General features: G+C 35.1%; 1 protein-coding gene across 2 annotated transcripts in view; it reads left to right on the forward strand.

Annotated features, from left to right (window-relative positions):
• RXFP1 (relaxin family peptide receptor 1) overlaps positions 1-20,440 on the forward strand; it is a 129,658-nt gene extending 109,218 nt beyond the window's left edge. For both annotated transcript variants that reach the window (XM_025267973.3, XM_044930387.2), the window contains 6 exons: positions 2,839-2,910; positions 3,951-4,022; positions 5,851-6,080; positions 7,965-8,375; positions 9,554-9,772; positions 18,879-20,440. In XM_025267973.3, the coding sequence (XP_025123758.3) occupies positions 2,839-2,910; positions 3,951-4,022; positions 5,851-6,080; positions 7,965-8,375; positions 9,554-9,772; positions 18,879-19,180 (1,306 nt within the window). In that variant the 3' untranslated portion in view covers positions 19,181-20,440. The remainder of the gene's footprint in view (positions 1-2,838; positions 2,911-3,950; positions 4,023-5,850; positions 6,081-7,964; positions 8,376-9,553; positions 9,773-18,878) is intronic.
• Positions 20,441-20,730: the final 290 nt, after the last annotated feature.

Genomic DNA, 20,730 nt, shown 5'->3' on the forward strand with positions numbered 1-20,730 from the left:
TTTCCCCCTTTTAGCTGTTATGAATAGGGCTGCTATGAACATGGGTGTGTAGATATCTGTTAAAGAACTTGCTTTCAATTATTTGGCATATATAGCCCCAGAAATAGTATTACTGGATCATATGGTAACTCTATTTTTAATTTTTTGAGGAAACATCATACTCTTTTCTATAGTGGCTGCACTATTTTACATTCTAACTGCACAAAGATTCTAATTTCTCCACATTTTCAACAGCACTTGTAATTTTGTATTTTTTAAATAATAGCCAACCTAATGGATGTGACATGGTATTTCATTGTGGCTTTGATTTGCATTTCTCTAATGATTAATGATGTTGGGCATCTTTTCATGTGCTTATCGGTCATTTGCACATCTTTGGAAAATGTCTATTCAGGTCCTTTACTCATTTTTAAATTGGGTTGTTTGATTTTTCATTGTTAAGCTGTGTATGCATGCTGAGTCACTTCAGTCATGTCCTACTCTGTGACCTTAAGGACTGCAGTGCACCAGGCCTGTCTGTCCATGGGCTTCTCTAGGTAAGAACACTGGAGTGGGTTGCCATGCCCTCCAGGGATCTTCCTGACCCAGAGTTCAAACCTGCATCTCTTATGTCTCCCTCATCGGCAGGTGGGTCCTTTACCTCTAGTGCCACCTGGGAACCCCTGTTAAGTTGTTAGATCATATATATTTTAGATAGTAAATAATTTCAGATATATGATTTACAAATACATTCTCCTATTCTGTAGGTTGTCTTTTCACTCTGCTTATAGTGTTTTCTGATGCACAAAAGTTTTAGATTTAGATGTAGTCCAATTCTTTTATTTTTTTCTATTGTTACCTATGCTTTTGGTATCACATATACAAGAAATCAGTGCCTAATCCAATGTCATGAAGTTTTTCTCTTATGATTTCTTCTAAGAGTTTTATAGTTTTAGCTTTTATATTTAGGACTTAGATCCATTTTGAGTTAATTTTGTACATTGTGGAAGCTAAGGGTCAAGCTCTTTTTTTTTTTTTTTTTTTTTTTTTGGCATGTGGACATCTATCTGGCTTTCCCAGAACCATTTGTTGAGAAGTTTGTCCTTTCCCCATTCAAAGGTCTTGGCAAGTGTTAAAAATTATTTGACCATACATACAAAAGTTTGTTCCTGGGCTCTCCATTCTATTCCATCATCCTATAAAACTGTCTTTATACCAGCACCACACTATTACTGATTACTGTAGCTTTGTAGTAAGTTTTGATTCAGAAAGTAAGACCTCCAACTTTGTCCTTCTTTTTCAAGGCTTATTCATGTTCCCTTGAGATTCCAAACAAATTTTAAGATGGATCTTTCTATTTATTCAGAAAAACCGTCACTGGGATCTTGATAGACATTACACTGAATCTTTAGATTGCTTTGAGTAGTATTGCCATCTTAATGATTTTAAATCTTCCAGTCCCAAAACACAGAATGTCTTTCCATTTATCAGTGTCTAATTTCTTTCAACAATATTTTGTTTTCACAGTGCAAGCCTTTCACCTTTATTCAGTTTATTGGGGTTTTTTGGCTGCCCTGGGTCTCCACTGCCACATGAGCTTTCTCTGATTATGGCAAGCGGAGGCTACTCTTCATTGCAGTACGGAGGCTTTTCATTTCGGTAGCTTCTCTTGTGGCTCAGTAGTTGTGGTACATGGGCTTAGTTGTTCTGTAGCATGTGGGATCATCCTGAATCAGGAATCAAATCCATGTTGTCTACATTGGCAAGTAGATTCCCAACCTCTGGACTACCAGGGAAGTCTCTATTCAGTTTATTCTTAAGTATTCTTCTGATGCTGTTGTAAATTATATTACTTTCTTAATTCTCTTTCTGGATTGCTCAGGGTTGATGTATAGAAATGTATTTGATTATTCATCATTGTCTGATTACTGTGCATTCATTTTGTATTTAGCAATTTAGTTGAATTTGTGTATTAGTTCCAACAGTTGTGTGTGTGTGAAATCGTTAAAGTTTTATACACATAAAATGGGCTTCCCTGGTGGCTCAGATGATAAAGAGTCTGCCTGCAATGCAGAAGACCCGGGTTTTATTCCTGGATTGAAAAGATCCCCTGGAGAAGGAAGTGGCTACCCACTCCGGTATTCTTGCCTGGAGAATTCCACGGACAGAGGAGCCTGGCGGGCTAGAGTCCATGGGATCACAAAGAGTCTGACACCACTGAGCAACTAACACTTTCACTTTTCGCACATAAAATGTCATCTGTAAACAGATAATTTTACTTCTCACTTCTCAATTTGGATGCCTTTTATTTTATTTCTTGCCTAATCCCTCTGGATAGAACTTCTAGCACTATCTTCATCTCTTTGTTCCTAGCCGTAAAGCCATTTACTTTTCACTTCATGCCTCATAACTTGCTAACACAGTATGCCACTATTTGACATGATTTATTGTAAAAAGAATTCAATATGGTTTCATTCATTCAAATTTTGACTAAATGAGATTCTTTTTCTTTTATTTAAATCACACCTGATGATAGGCAAAATCTGAAGTGGTGTGCCTTCCATTTGGGAAATCTGCAGGTTCCCTGGTGGGACCATCCTGGACCACCCCACCTTCATGATCATGTGGTCTTAGCTTTTCTCTGTCACTAAGACACTTACTGAGAGCCACGCATGGTTCTAAGAGTTCTATCTACATTAATCCATTTGATGTCTAATGAGCCCTATGGTACAAGTGCCGTTGATGTACTTTTTTGCTAATGTTTACAAGCAACCCTCAGTCAACAGGTATACTTCCTCTTTACTCAAATCCTTTCTAGAAATGACCAATTGCTGCTCTTTGTTTTTTTTTTTTAAACAGGAATCTTTCCTATAACCCAATCCAGACAATTCAAGCCAACCAATTTGATAATCTTGTCAAACTCAAGTCTCTGTAAGTATACGCCTATGGGGATAGTTTTATGATACATTTTTTACATATGTACTAATAGCTAATAAATTCTATAAAATAAGATTAATAGAATCTTGAATCAGAAGCTTTATTCCCAGGATGTTAGTTAAACTACAGAAACCATATGAGTACTTGCTGAGCTATAAACAAACAGATGGCTATTCGTTTAATCTTTCATATTTATGAGCTAAAAATTAGATAATAAGTAATCACTTTCTATGTTTCTATAATCACCAGGAGCTTATATTGGATTCTTTGTTTTGATCCTCTGAAGGCATCTATACATATTTATTCCTTCATTAACACTGGGGGTATCTAAGAGTTTATTAAAACTATTGTTATCCCAAAATAGAATGTTCTAGATTATATAAATCTTTACTTGCCACACACACACATGCACAAACACACACACATTATGTGTGGTGTTAAACCTAAATTATGTTAGAACCTAAATTATGTTAGTTCTATGAATTGCCTTAAGAAAGTGTGCTTCAGTTCTTTTAAGTATTCCCTCAGTAAAATGTCATTTTATTAGAAAAAAATTATTTAAAAATTATTAGAAAAATTTCAAGAATGTAAAATGTCCCTCTCTGCAATTGCATCATCAAAAGGCAATGTTTATTCATTTATTTCACAAATATTTGTTGAGTAGTTACTATGAAAAAAAGCATCATGCCACAATCTATTAGAAGCCAAAAATTGAAATAGGAAAGATATAGAATCAATATAAATATAAGTATTTATATTGTATATAAATAGCAGAGTCAAAAAGGCATTGGGGGAAAATAGGGTTATTATTGGATCATGTGGAATTATGTGTGTGAAACTTTGGAAAATTGTAAATCACTATAGAATTTTAAAAATCTTTCATGCAATGAAAGGAACTGGGAAAGTGCCCAGGGAAGGCTAAGTATGAATTTTTAGTTCAGAATAAGTGTTAAATAATTGTATATTAAACTGTCCTTCATAAAAGCTCATTATACCCTGCATAACATATGTTTTTTGATAATTTGATATTTTAGCAGCCTAGAAGGAATTGAAATTTCAAATATCCAACAAAGGATGTTTAGACCTCTCATGAATCTCTCTTACATGTAAGCAGATGTTTTTCTTGTTCTTCACCTTGATTTTTAATCTTTTAGGTTTCCACCTGTATTGTGGCAATACCCCCATATGCAGTACATCCAATTTATTAACATTTTCTACTGACTAATTTGCCTAAACAATAACTAACTTTTAAAGCATAGATATAGGGTGAGGTGATTTTTAGTTGTCCATGGTTTGGTCTGAGAAAATGAAATGAGATTTGTTTGAGTGTCAGACAACAGGAGTGTGGAGGGAACCCACTCAGGCTTGTAAGCTCTAATGACCTCTCGTGACATTCACAGATATTCAAGTTTGTCCACTGAGCTAGCAACTGGTGCACATGGCATAAATGCAACCAGGTGAAAAAGTAGGAAGTCACATAAACGACATCAAACAATTATAAATAATTCATGTAAATGGAGGAAGGAAGAGAGAAAGCCTCCTCAGTGAAAACTGCCCACAGTGTCAGTACATGATGGAGCAGGGGTGTATGGATAAAATGGCAAACTTTGAAAAATCTTTTATTCAAACATCATGTCTCATCATGCCATCATTACAAGCTTTAGAAACATTTTCTTTAGTTGAATGTAGTATATAGCAATATATATATATATAATATACACACACATACACACACAATATTAGAGTGATCTCCATGCCAAGGCAATTAATTCTCAATAATTTAGAAAATGTCATGGCAGCCACAACCACTCTATAATCTTGCTTATATTTTAAATCTAACAGAGGACACTGACTTTTTTTTCCATAATTCCTCAGGGCATGTTTATAAAAGTTTCCTTGGTTATGCACAATATAAAGCACTCTGACTAAATTTAGCAAAGCAGAGTTTATTGAAAGAAAATGGTGTAACTCATAAAACCCAAGAAACAACTCAAGGACTAGACTTGAAATGAGCAGATCCTGGGATCCAGGCAGCAAGAGTTAAACAACAGGACTATAGACTGCAATTGTCAAGTTTTTATCTTGTATTACTACAGCTCTTTATACTATAAAGATCATTTATACTTTTTGCCAGAGTACATGGCTTTAGGGGCAAACGGATCTAATTTGAATACTAAATTTTTGCACTTAGTAGAAAGTTTCCTAGCAGATAATTTGCCTCCTCTCATATGGTGATAGCAACACCAACCTCATTGAACTGATTTAAGAAGTTATTCCTGATGTGAGAAGTTATACTTAGAAGATGCTCAATAAATGGTGTGGGTGTCGGTAGTACACAGTAGTAACTACTGATTATCCACGTGGTGTCTTTTATTAACAAGGGAGGTCTCTCTACTGATGAAAGAATTCACTCAACAAATATTTATCAAACACCTTATCATGTACCAAAACCTACTGTGAGAATAAACGTGTTAGCAAGTAGTTACAGATCATACAACTTCTATAATAGAAAAGCCATAGGAGCACAGAGGACAAAGCCTTTAACTCTCTTCCCCTGGGTTTAAAAAAGCAAAATCAATTGCAGCAACAGAGGAGTTATGCACCAAACACTGAAAACCCAGTAACAGTTTCCTTCAGTGGATTATCTAGATCACATGACAACAAATTGATTTACATTCTAAAATATGTCTAATGCTTGTCTGTTCATTATGCCCATTTACTGCTCTCACCCACACATTCGTTTATAGTAAAATCAAGTTAATACGAATTAAACAAGTTTCTTAATAAAACTTTAGTGTCCTGAATGTTCACCTTTATTCCTCTAAGACTGATATTAAGATGTTTTCTTTTTACAGAGGAAATGGAGAAAATAGATGTTAAGGTAGAGTGACACTTCCGTTTAAAGTCTTATTTTCCCTTCTCTTTGCACAACAGCTATTTTAAGAGATTTCAGTACTGTGGCTATGCACCGCATGTTCGCATCTGTAAACCAAACACCGATGGACTCTCATCTTTAGAGGATCTCTTGGCGAGCATTATTCAGAGAGTGTTCGTCTGGGTTGTGTCTGCAGTTACATGCTTTGGAAACATCTTTGTCATCTGTATGCGACCTTATATCAGGTCTGAGAACAAGCTGCATGCCATGTCAATCATTTCTCTCTGCTGTGAGTATTTCCTGGCTGAAGAGGAATTAAAAGTTTTGAAATGTATAAAAGTGTTACTATTAGAAAATAAGTAACCAGAGTACTAGAATCATAGGATGTTAAAATTTTCTCCCCTTTGCTTAGATGTTTTCTAAGCATTCAATGAAATGCTACATGAAAATAAAGTGATAAGAAAGTTTTTAAAGTAAGAAAACTCAGTCACCTTACACAGATTAATGAAGCACTCATTCGTTAATTTTGTCTGATAAGGAAGCATTTGTTCATTCACTTTCTTCTCTAAAGGTATAATATTTTGTGAGTTAGTCGCTCAGTTGTGGGCAACTCTTTGTGACCTCTTGGACTGTAGCCGCCAGGCTCCTCTGTCCATAGGATTCTCCAGGCAAGAATACTGGAGTGGGTTGCTACTTCCTTCTCCGGGGGATCTTCCTGACCCAGGAATCGAACCCAGGTCCCCTGAATTATAGGTAGATTCTCTACCGGCTGAGCCACCAAGAAGCCAGTGTAGTATTTTTTGAAAGCATGTAAAATTTTGTACTATGAATAACCTTGAAACCTTTCATTATCACATTACCACGCCCAGAGCTCTGTTTACTGTTTGTGTGCATGTCCAATTCATAGACACTAAGTTCATACATTATTGTTCTTCTGGTCTCTGAGCTTCTAACATCTTTTCCATTCATAATTTGAAATATTTAAATAAGAAAGTGTTTTAAGTAGTATTAATTTTTTTTAAGTTGCTGAAACGTGAATGCAAGGTAGTATGTTAAAGGAAGAATATAAAAAATAAATAAATAAAAGCAAGAAACTAGTTTTCCGGTTGCTTATAATCTGGGTCAAGTGGCCTATAATTCACCCATACTCCCTCAAGCAAACATCCATCTACATGATGTCCTGCTTTTTATGAGTGCTGTGCTATGTCTTACCCCTGCACTCATTCAAAGTCTAAGGCTGAGCTGTTTGTTCATTGCAAACTGCCTAAGAAACAGAACTCAGAAATTGTTAACTACTTTGTATTGCTAGCTATAAAATTTTGAGTTCACTCAATTTCCCTGGTAAAGGCTAGAATATAACCTAAGTGTTTAAAGATTAAGGCTACCCTTGTGATTAATACTGTGATGTGATTTTAGGATCATTGTGTAGAATGTTTGCACAGTTAAAAAAAATTCTCTTTATGATATGCAATATTTACTTAAAAAAGAAAATACACCAAGAAATGTATCACATGAATAACTCATTTGGAGGAGTCTGAAAAGAGACAGAGAAAGATGTTAACATGGGAAGAAAGAATCAGAACAGTTTTGCTTAGACCACCTCTGGATAAGACATTTAAGCCCCTTAAAATTATACTAACTACAGAGCACTTCATAATTATTCATATCTTCTAAATTATAGACCTCAAAATTCATAGTCATTACTCTATCATAGCAGCTTCTGAAACACTTTCTCTGGGATTTTGAATGACTTAACTTCTTAAACTGGGAGAATTTCAGTGGAAGAAATGAACCAAATTATAATACCCCTATCTTGTTCATAATTGAATGCAGAACATAGTTGCATTTTACTCATTTATTCAGCATTTCTAGGTGATGGGACTAGGAAGGAAAACAAAACAGACAAGACTCCTGCTCTTACAGACCTGTGTGTTAGATAAAAGCAGAGACATGATTACATATTTAGCTGCAGAGGATGCTGTAAGCGTTGTTATCATAGAGAGTTGATGAAATGGTCCTCACGCATAAATGAATTCTTAGAATACATCTTACCTCCCACCAAGATAGAGACACTTGTCTATTTGGGGCTAATGTTAAAAATATTACTGTTTAATGATAATTCCGTTTCGCCTATTTATTTCTCTACATTTGTTAAATTTACTGATTCCTGCAGGTGCCGACTGCTTGATGGGAATCTATTTATTTGTGATCGGAGCCTTTGACCTGAAGTTTCGAGGAGAATACAATAAACATGCGCAGCTGTGGATGGAGAGCATTCATTGTCAGCTTCTGGGGTCCCTGGCCATTCTGTCCACAGAAGTATCTGTATTACTTTTAACATTTCTGACACTGGAAAAATATATCTGCATTGTGTATCCTTTTAGATGTTTAAGACCTGGAAAATGCAGAACCATTACAGTTTTGATTCTTATTTGGATTATTGGGGTTATCGTGGCTTTCATTCCACTGAGCAATAAGGAATTTTTCAAAAACTACTATGGTACCAATGGAGTATGTTTCCCTCTTCATTCAGAAGATGCAGAAAGTACTGGAGCCCAGATTTATTCAGTGGCAATTTTTCTTGGTAAGAAATTCTGTATTAAAAGCCTTTTCAAGGACTTGACAGTCTAGCAATTAAGATTTCCCCTTCCAATATAAAGGGTGCAGTTTCAGTCCCTGGCCAGAGGGACTTCCCTGGTGGTCCAGTGGTTAAGAATCTGCTTTGCAGTTCAGGAGATGTGGATTTTGATCCCTGGCAAGGGAACTAAGATCTCACATGTTGTGTGCCATCCAAAAATGAAAAAAAAAAAAAAAGAATAGCAAAAATAAAATCAATCCCTGGTCAGGAAACTAAGATCCTACATGTCTTTCAGCCAAAAAAAAAAAAAAAACAGAAAAAAATATTGTAGCAGATTCAAGACTTAAAATGAGTATTTTTTAAAAGCCCCTTTATTTAAGTGCTAAAATAAGTCACAATATGAATGTCATTATGCCTTTTAACATTTACATTTTAATTTCAGATCTTCTAGCCAGAATGGACACTGGGGGTGGATTTTATCAAAACTCCCTAAAGGGAATTTTTTTCTAAATTACCACTTTATAATATTAATTCACATATGATGCACTTTAATAAAAGACAAGATATTAAACACTTGCATTTCATGCATTCACCCTAATAATACTAAGCAAAATATATTTCAACTCTTTGCCTTTATAATATGAATAGATTCAAAGTAGCAACACAGGTCTTTGGCTTGGGAGTAGACAAGTGTTTCCTTTTGAAAAAATATTCTCAAAGTATAATTTAAAGTAACTGAATTACAAAAAAAATAGACATATTAATTTAATAAGCCCAGGATATTCACTGAATCATTATAATCACTGAAATCTAATTTTAGTATGTCATTTTATTTTTTTTAATAAATGCCTTTTTTTAATTTTTTTAATTTAAATTTGTTTATTTTAATTAGAGGCTAATTACTTTACAATATTGTATTGGTTTTGCCATACATCAACACGTGTACACCTGTGGCAGATTCATGTTGATGTAATATGTCATTTTAAAAGTAAACATTTCATCATCCTTATAACTTCAACAATATTTAAAATTTTTAATTCATGATTTTTGCACTTTAGTAATTCTTATAAAGAACAAAAAACACATTGTGGTCTTTGCCTTCTCCTTTATAATAACAGTTAAGGGTATGTTTGTTTTGAAAGAATGCTCATATTTATTAATAATAATCTATGTGTTCTTAATAGGTATTAACTTGGCAGCATTTATCATCATAGTTTTTTCCTACGGAAGTATGTTTTACAGCATTCATCAAAGTGCCATAACAGCAAATGAAGTACGGAATCAAGTTAAAAAAGAGATGATCCTTGCCAAACGGTTTTTCTTTATTGTATTTACTGATGCATTATGCTGGATACCCATCTTTATACTGAAATTTCTCTCATTGCTTCAGGTAGAAATACCAGGTACAAATTTTTTCTTCCTATAATGAAATAATAAATCTGTTTCTACAGAGTTCCTCTAGAAAGAGTATTAAGATCCCTAACAGTAACTCATTTCAAGAATCATAAGTCAGAGTTACATGTAGTTAAAGCTCTGTTCATCCATCAGATGTTTACTAGGAGGAAGTTGCTTAGTTCTTTTTTTCCTAAGCCATTCCTTTTATTTTTAGATTAATGTTATTTACTTGTAAATTAAGTTTTTTTCTTAAATGAAGTGAGAAAACATATAGTATTTGTTTTTCTCTGACTTATTTCACTATGCCTAATACCCTCCAGGGCCATCCATGTTGTTACAAATGGCAAGATTTAATTCTTTTTTTTATTAAGCTTGAGTAATATTCCATTATGTTTATATACCACATCTTTTTTATTCATTCATCTGTCAATGGCCTTTTAGGTTGCTTCCATATCATGTCTATTGAGAACAGCATTGGAATGAACATTGGGATATATATATCATTTTGGATTAGTGTTTTCATTTTCTTTGGATATATACCAAGGAGTGGAATTGCTGGATTGTATAGAAGTTCTATTTTTAATTTTTTGAGGAACTTCCATACTATTTTACATTGTGGCTACACCAATTTATATTCCTATCAACAGTGTACAAGGGTTTCCTTTTCTCCACATCCTCACCAACATTTGTTATTTCTTGTCTTTTTGGTGATAGCCACACTGACAAGTGTGAGGTGATATCTCACAGTGGTTTTGATTTGCATTTCTCTAATGATTAGGGTTGTTGAGCATTTTTTCTTGTGCCTGTTGACCATCCATAAGTCTTCTTTGGAAAAATGACTACTCAGGTCTTCTTATTTTTTAAACAGATTTTTTTTATATTGAGTTGTATTTGCTCTTTATGTATCTTGGATATTACCGCTTGTCAGTCACGTCTTTTGCAAGTATCTTCTCCCATTCAGTAGTTGCCTTTTATTTTGTCAATGGCTTCTTCTGCTGTACAAAAGCTTTTTAATCAGGTCTCATTTGTTAATTTTTTGTTTCCCTTGGCTGAGGAAATAGAAACCAAAAAATATTGCTAACACTAATGTCAGAGAGTCTACTGCATATGTTTTCTTCTAGTTTTATTGCTTTAGGTCTGACATTTAAGGTTTTAATCCATTTTTAATTTATTTTTGTATAAGGTATAATGTGGTGTTCTACTTTTATTCTTTTCAGTGTAGCTGTGCACCTTTCCCAACAATCACTTATTGTAGAGACTGCCTTTTTCACATTGTATATTCCTGCCTCCTTTGTCATACATTCAGTTCAGCTCAGTTCAGTCACTCAGTCATGTCCAACTCTTTGCAACCCCATGAATCGCAGCACGCCAGGCCTCCCTGTCCATCACCAACTCCCAGAGTTCACTCAAACTCACGTCCATCGAGTCAGTGATGCCATCCAGCCATCTCATCCTCTGTCGTCCCCTTCTCCTCCTGCCCCCAATCCCTCCCAGCATCACAGTCTTTTCCAATGAGTCAACTCTTCGCATGAGGTGGCCAAAGTACTGGAGTTTCAGCTTTAGCATCATTCCTTCCAAAGAACTCCCAGGGCTGATCTCCTTTAGAATGGACTGGTTGGATCTCCTTGCAGTCCAAGGGACTCTCAGGAGTCTTCTCCAACACCACAGTTCAGAGTACATCATGAGAAATGCTGGGCTGGAAGAAGCACAAGCTGGAATCAAGATTGCCAGGAGAAATATCAATAACCTCAGATATGCAGATGACACCACCCTTATGGCAGAAAGTGAAGAGGAACTAAAAAGCCTCGTGATGAAAGTGAAAGAGGAGAGTGAAAAAGTTGGCTTAAAGCTCAACATTCAGAGAACGAAGATCATGGCATCTGGTCCCATCACTTCATGGGAAATAAATGGGGAAACAGTGGAAACAGTGTCAGACTTTATTTTGGGGGGCTTCAAAATCACTGCAGATGGTGACTGCAGCCATGAAATTAAAAGACGCTTACTCCTTGGAAGGAAAGTTATGACCAACCTAGATACCATATTCAAAAGCAGAGACATTACTTTGCCAACAAAGGTCCGTCTAGTCAAGGCTATGGTTTTTCCAGTAGTCATGTATGGATGTGAGAGTTGGACTGTGAAAAAAGCTGAGCGCCGAAGAATTGATGAACTAACCATAAATGTGTGGGTTTATTTTGGGGCTCTCTATTCTGTTCCATTGACTGTGTCTTTGTTTTGTGCTAGTGCCATACTGTTTTTTTTTTGTTTTTTTTTAATTATGTATTTATTTTTGGCTTTTCTGGGTCCTTGTTGTAGTGCATGGGCTTTTCATGCACGGGCTCTTCATTGTTGTGCATGGGCTTTCTCTAGTTGCAGTGAACAGGGACTACTCTCTAGTTGCTGTGTATAGACTTCTCATTGAAGTGGCTTCTGTGTTGTGGAGCATGGGCTCTAGGGCATGCAGGCTTCAGTAGTTGCAGCATGTAGGCTTAGTAATTGTGGTGCATGGGCTTAGCTGTTCCGTGGCATGTGGGATCTTAGTTCCCGGACTAGGGATTGAAAAAATGTGCCCTGCCTTGGCAGGTAGATTCTTTTATTTTTTTATTTATTTGTCTGTGCCAAGTCCTAGTACAAGCATGCAAACTCTTGGTTGCAGCATGTGGGATCTAATTCCCAGGCCCACATCATTCAGAGGTCAGAATCTTAACCAGTGGACCACCAGGGAAGTCCCAGCAGGTAGATTCTTAATCACTGTAGTACCAGGAAAGTCCTCATGCTGTTTTGATTATGGTAGCTTTGTAGTATAGTTGGAAGTCATGAAGTATGACACGTCCACTTCTGTTCCTCTTTCTCAAGATTGCTTTAGCTATTTGGGATCTTTTGTGGTTCCATACAAATTTTAGTATTTTTTGTTCTAGTTCTGTGAAAAATATCATGGGTATTTGGATAGGAATTGTATTGAATCTATAGATTGCACTGAGTAGTATGGACGTTTTGACAATATTAATTCTTCCAATCCATGAATATGGTATATCTTTCCGTGTATTTGTATTATCTTCAATTTTTTTCATCAGTGTCTTACAGTTTTCAGAATACAGGTCTTTCACTTCATTGTTAGATTATTCCTAGGTATTTTATTCTTTTTGATTTGAGTGTAAGTGGGATGGTTTTCTTGACTTCATGTTCTGATAGTTCATAATTGGTATATAAAAATATACATCTGGTCCTGGACTTTTGTTGGGAGTTTTTAATCACAGATTCAATCTCAGTACTTGTAATTGGTCTGTTCAGATTTTCTATTCCTTCCTAGTTCAGTCTTGAGAGATTGTACCTTTCTAAGTATTTGTCCATTTCTTTTAGGTTGTCTGTTTTATTGGTATATTGTTTTTTGTAGTAGTTTTATGATCTTTGTATTTCTATGATGTCAGTTGTAACTTCTTTTTTATCTCTGATTTTATTGATTTGGACCCTCTTCCTTGTTTTTTTATGAGTCTGGTTAAAGCATTATCAATTGTGTTTATCTTTTCCAAGAACCAGCTTTTAGTTTCGTTGATCTTCTCTATTGTATATTGAGTCTCTATTTCATTTATTTTGCTCTGTTTTTTATGATTCATTTTTATGATTCATTTTTATGATTCATTTCCTTCTACTAATTTTGAATTTTGTTTGTTCTTTTTTCCATAGATCCTGTATGTATAGGTTGTTTGAGATTTTTCTTATTTCCTGAGGTAAGCTTGTATTGCTTGGCTTCCCAGGTAGATCAGTGGTAAAGAAACTGTCTGCTAATGCAGGAGACTTAATTGTTCTATGTTCTTCTTGATTTGATCCCTTCATTATTAGGTAGTAAGAGTCTTTGTCGCTTGTTACACTCTCCATTTTAAAGTCATTTGTCTGATATAAATATTACTACTCTGGCTTTCTTTTGATCTCCATTTGCATGGAATACCTTTTCCCATATTTTTCCTGATTCACTCTTATAAGATTTTATGTTTCTAGGAATGTATCCATTTCTTGTAGATGGCCCAATTTGTTGGCATATAACTGTTTGTAGTCTTCTCTGACGATTGTTTGTACTTATATGATACCAATTGTAACTACTTTGTCATTTCTAATTTTATCCATTTTGATTCCTCTCTTTTTTCTTGATGAGTCTGGCTAAAGATCTATCAATATTTTTTTCAAAAACAAACTCTTAATTTCACTGTTCTTTTCTATTGTTTTTAGTCTCTATTTCATTTCTTTCTTCTCTGACCTTTATTACATCCTTCTTTCTACTAACTTAGGCCTATGTTTGTTCTTTTTCTAGTTCCTTTAATTAGAAAGTTAGGTTGTCTATTTGGAATTTTTTATTTCTTGAGGTGGTGATGACTCACTATAAACTTTCCTCTTAGAACTGCTTTTGCTGTAGTCCATAGATTCTGTAGGGTTGTGTTTCTATTTTTGTTCATCTTAAGCTATTTTTATTTCCTCTTTGATTTCTTTGTTGACCCATTAGGTTTTTAGTAGCATGTTGTTTAATCTACTCATCTGTGTTTTTCCAGTTTCTTCCTGTAACTGATTTCTAGTTTTATACTATTGTGGTTGGAAAAGATGCTTGATATGCTTTCAGTCTTATTAAATTTATGAAGACTTGTTTTGTGGTCTAGCATGTAATTTATCCTAGAAAAGGTTATTTGCACATTTGAGATTATTAATCTTCTGTTTTTAATGGAATATTCTGTAGATATTTATTAAGTCCATTTGATATAATGTGTTACTTAAAGCCACTGTTTCCTTATTGATTTTCTGTCTGGATGATATAGCCATTGATGTGAGTGGGGTATTAATGTCCCTTACTATCTTGTAATACTGTCAATTTCTCCCTTTATGTCTGATAATATTTGCTTTATATATTTAGGTGCTTCTGTGTTAGGTACATATGTGTTTACAAATGTTATATATCCTCTTCTTGGGTTTACCCCTTTTCATTATATAAGTGCCCTTCTTTGTCTTTGGCTTCAGACTTCCCTTTAAAGTCTATGTTGTCTGATATGTATATTGCTAACCCAGGTTTCTTTTCATCTACATGGAATATCCTTTTCCATCTCTTCATTTTCAGTATGTGTGACTCTTTGTTCTGAAGTGACTCTCTTGTAGATAGCATACAGATGGTGCTTATTTTTTAACCCATTCAGTCACCTTATATCTTTCTTCTGGTGCATTTAGTCCATTTACATTTAAAACGATTATTCATAGTTATGTACTTATTGCCATTTTGCTACTTGTTTTCTGGTTGTTTTTATAGTTTTCCTTTTTGTCTTTTAGCATCTATCCTTGATTTTCTTTAGTGTTATGTTTGGATTCCTTTCCCTTTGTATTTTTGTGTGTATCTGTTGTTGGTTTATGGTTTGTAGTTTCCTATACACACACACACACACACACATATATATATACTTTTTATTCTATATTTTATTATTTCCCTGTGAAGTTTCATTTTGATGTCTGTTTTACAGCATTAACTGTTTAAGTTATATTTGATGTTTATTTTACAACTTTTGTCTTTTAATCTTCATATTAGTTCTTTTAAATAGTTGATCCACTGCCTTTTCTATATATTTACCTTTATCCATAAGATTTTTTTCCTCATATATATTATTTTTTTATTATGGCCTTCTTTTTTTCACTTGGAAAAGTCCCTTTGACAGTTCTTGTAAGGCTGGCTTACTAGTGATGAATTTTTAAATTTTTTTCTTCTTGGGAAACTCTTTGGTGCTCTTTCAATTCTGAATGATAACATTGCCAGGTTATAGGTATTTTTCTTTCAGCACTTTAAATACATCATGCCACTCGCTTCTGGCCTGCAAATTTCTTCTGAAAAATCAACTTGTAGGCAACTCTTTGTCTTTCTCTTGTTGCCTTTAAAATTCTCTCTGTATCTTTAACTCCTGCCATTTTAATTATTGTATGCCTTAGTGTGTATCTCTTTGAGTTCATTTTGTTTGGGACTTTATGTGCTTCCTGGATCTGGATATCTGATTCCTTCTTCAGGTGAAGGAAATTTTCAGCCATTGTTTAATCAAATACATTTTCCCCCTTCCTGTCTCTTTTCACCTTCTGGGACCCCTAATAATGCAAATATTTGTATACTTGTCTCAGAAGTCCTTTAAACTATCCTCATTTCTTAAAATTATTTTTTCTTCTTGCTATTCTAATTGGGTGATTTACACTATTCTGTCTTCCAAGTTCTTCTGTATCACCCAATCTACCATTGATATCCTCTAGTGTATTAATTCAGAAAAGGCAATGGCACCCCACTCCAGTACTCTTGCCTGGAAAATCCCACGGACGGAGGAGCCTGGAAGGCTGCAGTCCATGGGGTCGCTGAGGGTCGGGCACGACTGAGCGACTTCACTTTCACTTTTCACTTTCCTGCATTGGAGAAGGAAATGGCAACCCACTCCAGTGTTCTTGCCTGGAGAATCCCAGGGACGGGGGAACCTGGTGGGCTGCCGTCTATGGGCTCACACAGAGTCGGACACGACTGAGGTGACTTAGCGGCAGCGGCAGCAGTGTATTAATTACTCAAATAAATTACACTCAGTGTGTTGAAATTCTAATAATTCCATGCTCGATATGACCAGAAAGGAACACAGGTCAATATGATTATCAAGTAATTGCTTCATTTTTTCCAGAACATAAGAAATTTTTATTCCTGGAATACATAGCAACTTAAGGAACACTGCCCCAAAGTGTGAGAGATGATAAGGCACTCTTGATATTTCAAAATAAGGTGCACCACACTCATTAGGATGGTTGTTCTCAAAAACAGAAAACAACAAGTACTGGTGAGGATGTAGAGAAATTAGAACTCTTGTAGCAAAGTAAAATGGCACAGCTGCTATAGAAAACACTATGGTGGTTCCTCAAAAGATTAAACATAGAATTCCCATGGAACTCAGAAATTCTACTTCTGAATATATACCCAAAAGAACTGAAATTAGGGAACCATGCATTCATACATCCAAGTGCAAGGCAGCATTATTCACAGAAGCCAAAATGTAGAAATGAAACAACCCAACTGTCCATCACTGGTCGATGCTTAAACCAAATATATTATATACACACAGTGGATTATTATTCAGCCTTTAAAGGGAGGAATTTCTGATATATGCTACAATATGGATAGATTCTGAAGACATTATGCTATTGAAACAAGCCGGTCACAAAAGGACAAATATTGTATGATTCCACTTATATGAGGCAACTAGTGTAATCAAAGTCACAAAGACAGAAATTTTGTGAATGCTGTTGTCAGGGATTAGGGGGAGGAAGGTATGGGGGGTTATTGTATAAAGGCACAGAGTTTCAGTGTGGAAAGACAAGAAAGCTTTGGAAATGGATGGTGGTGATGGTTCACAACAATCTGAATGTAGTCAATGCCACTGAACTGTACACTTAAAAATGGTTAAAATGGAAGTTTTTATGTTATGTATAATTACCACAATAAAAATGTATAAAATCCTGTTAACTGTATGCATGTTGCAATATGCACTCATACTTTAAAAATTTATAAACATACAACTTTAATTTTGCTTTTTCCCATGGTTAGTGGTGACAGTGCCTTACATTTTACAAGTACAAGAGGAAACATAGCATAAATTAAATCATCAAGAAAATCTGCAGATTTGGTAGTTGCATATATACTACAGTAATTTTAAAAAAAGTTTAGCCAAAGATGTTTTTATTGAAATAAATAGCTAGTCAAAAGCCTAAAAATGCATACCAGTTTTTCAAACCAAATAAATAGCAGAAATATATTAAGGATAAGTCTATATATTCTAAGAAATACATGTACTACCTAATAATTAAAGCACTTGCAAAGGTATGATTTAAATACTAAACAATATTGTTTTTCCTAAAATTGAATCATATCAGAGTAATATGTAATCACCCGGTTAAAAAAACAAAAACAAAAACACATTTCTAGCTACTAGAATTCTTTTGTTGATATATTCAGGAGATTACTTAGGCAGAAAACTGGTCCTTGAAATGTCAGTTCAGTTCAGTCGCTCAGTTGTGTCTGACTCTTTGCAATCCCATGGACGGCAGCACACCAGGCTTTCCTGTCCATCACCAACTCCCACTACTCAAACTCATGTCCATTGAGTCAGTGATGCCATCCAACCATCTCAACCTCTGTTGTCCACTTCTCCTCCTGCTTTCAATCTTTCCCAGTGTTAGGGTCTTTTCCAGTGAGTCAGTTCTTCATATCAGGTGGCCAAATTATTGGAGTTTCAGCTTCAGCATCAGTCCTTCCAATGAATATTCAGGACTGATTTCCATTAGGAGGACTGGTTGGATCTCCTTGCACTCCAAGGGACTCTCAAGAGTCTTCTCCAACACCACAGTTCAAAAGCATCAATTCTTCAGCTTTCTTTATAGTCCAACTCTCACATCCATACATTACTACTGGAAAAACCATAGCTTTGACTAGACGGACCTTTGTTGGCTAAGTAATGTCTACACTTTTTAACATGCTGTCTAGGTTGGTCATAACTTTCCTTCCAAGGAGTAAGCATCTTTTAATTTCATGGCTACAGTCACCATCTGCAGTGATTTTGGAGCCCAGAAAAATAAAGTCAGTCACTGTTTCCACTGTTTCCCCATCTATTTGCCATGAAGTGACAGGACCAGATGCCATGCTCTTAGTTTTCTGAATGTTGGACTTTAAGCTAACTTTTTCACTCTCCTCTTTCACCTTCATCAAGAGGCTCTTTAGTTCTTCTTCACTTTCTGCCATAAGGGTGGTGTCATCTGCATATCTGAGGTTATTGAATTTTTCCTGGCAATCTTGATTTCAGCTTGTGCTTTATCCAGCCCAGAATTTACATGATATACTCTGCATATAAGTTAAATAAGCAGGGTGACAATATACGGGGTGAAATGTCAGCACCCCCTCAAATACTAGCACCCTGGAAAAACATCCTGGAACTACATGTAGACTTGGTATTTAATTATGTGACATCAGGGGTGAAAAATTAAGACTAAAAAGACAGCTGGGGGAGAACTAAGGAAAAGACGTTTACATACCTTATAAACATCCACAGAAACTCAACGAATTTCATTTTTCTCTTCTAGGTACCATAACCTCTTGGGTAGTGATTTTTATTCTGCCTATCAACAGTGCTTTGAACCCAATTCTCTATACTCTTACCACAAGACCATTCAAAGAAATGATCCATCAGTTTTGGTATAACTACAGACAGAGAAGATCTATAGACAGCAAAGGAAGTCAGAAGACATATGCTCCGTCATTCATCTGGATAGAAATGTGGCCCATGCAGGAGATGCCTTCTGAGTTAATGGAGCCAGTTCTTTTCGCAGATTCCTCTGAATTATCACTTATTTCTCAATCAACTAAACTCAACTCCTATTCATAATTGGTGGATACCAATTCTAAACAGAGAATACTGTGAGATGTTTCATGATGGATTTATGAGTATAAACTAAATGCCACAAAATAATTTATAATAATGGCTAAAATCAATTTGCTTAGAAGGACATGAGGTTATTTGGGAGAAAACAAAATGACTGATGCCCGTGTAAAGGGAAATAAATTATATTGATAATATGTATGTATTAGTACATATTTTGGATAGGAAATTAAGAGAAATATATTTCAGAAAGATTCATTTGTTCTATTAGCATGCATTTACTGAGTACCCACTATGTGCATGGCACTGTGGTAAATTCCTGGGAGCAGATAGTAAAAAAATCTTGCAATGTTAAATTGTATAACTACAAGAATATATTAATACAAAGACCACCTGCAACTTTTAGTGTAAGGTACAGCTTTGCCTGTCTTGAAACATAAGGATCATGGACACGTTTAAATAAAAGTTTAATGTTTTCTAATAATCAATATATTAACATCAGAGAAAATGTCTCATTATTTGCAAAATACAGATATTTTGTTTTAAGAACTCATTTTACCTCTCTTCAAGTCTTCATACAGTTGAGAGGCAATACACATTTATTCTTATGGAAAAAAAGATGCTCTGATAGTAACTCAAAACAGCACCTTTCTATCAATTTCCTGTCTTTTTGCTTTAAATGAGCACCATTATATGAGATTGTAAAAAAGTGATAAAAGTATTGCAAAGGAATGAATCAGAAAAGCTAGAATGAGATAAGTGGAATAGAACTGAGAGTACAGAAATAAAACCCTCATATTTACAGTCAATTGATGTTCAACAGATAAGCTAAGATAATCAAATGGGGAAAGAACCGTCTTATCAATAGATTCCAGTACAACTAGATATTACCATGGAAAAGAATGAATTTGGACTCCTACTTTATACTATATATAAAAATTTACTCAAAACAGATCAATGATATAAACATAACATACATCACTTAGAAGAAAATATATGGGAAATCTTCAAAACCTTGGATTTGACAGTGGATTTTTAGATATAACATGAAAAGCATGAGTAAGAAAAGGAAAAAATGGATAAACTGGAATTCACCTAAATCAAAAACTTTTGTGCATCAAAGAACATAAACAAACACAATGAAAAGACAACCTTCCAGAATGAAAGGACATTTTTATAAATCATATGTCTGAGAAGGGTGTAATGTCCAAAATATATAAAGAACTCTTACAACTCAACAAAAGACAAGCTACTCAATTTTTCAAATGGTCAAAGGACTTAAACAGGTATTTCTTCAAAGGAGATATACAAATGGCCAATAAGCATGTCCAGTATCACTAATCATTAGGAAAATACAAATCAAAACCACTATAAGATAACACTAGGCCTACTGCTACTGCTAAGTTGCTTCAGTCGTGTCTGACTCTGTGCGACCCCATAGACGGCAGCCCACCAAGCTCCCCCGTCCCTGGGATTCTCCAGGCAAGAACACTGGAGTGGATTGCCATTTCCTTCTCCAATGCATGAAAGTGAAAAGTGAAAGTGAAGTCGCTCAG

This window comes from Bubalus bubalis, chromosome 17 (genome assembly GCF_019923935.1).
Source record: "Bubalus bubalis isolate 160015118507 breed Murrah chromosome 17, NDDB_SH_1, whole genome shotgun sequence".
NCBI lineage: Eukaryota > Metazoa > Chordata > Mammalia > Artiodactyla > Bovidae > Bubalus > Bubalus bubalis.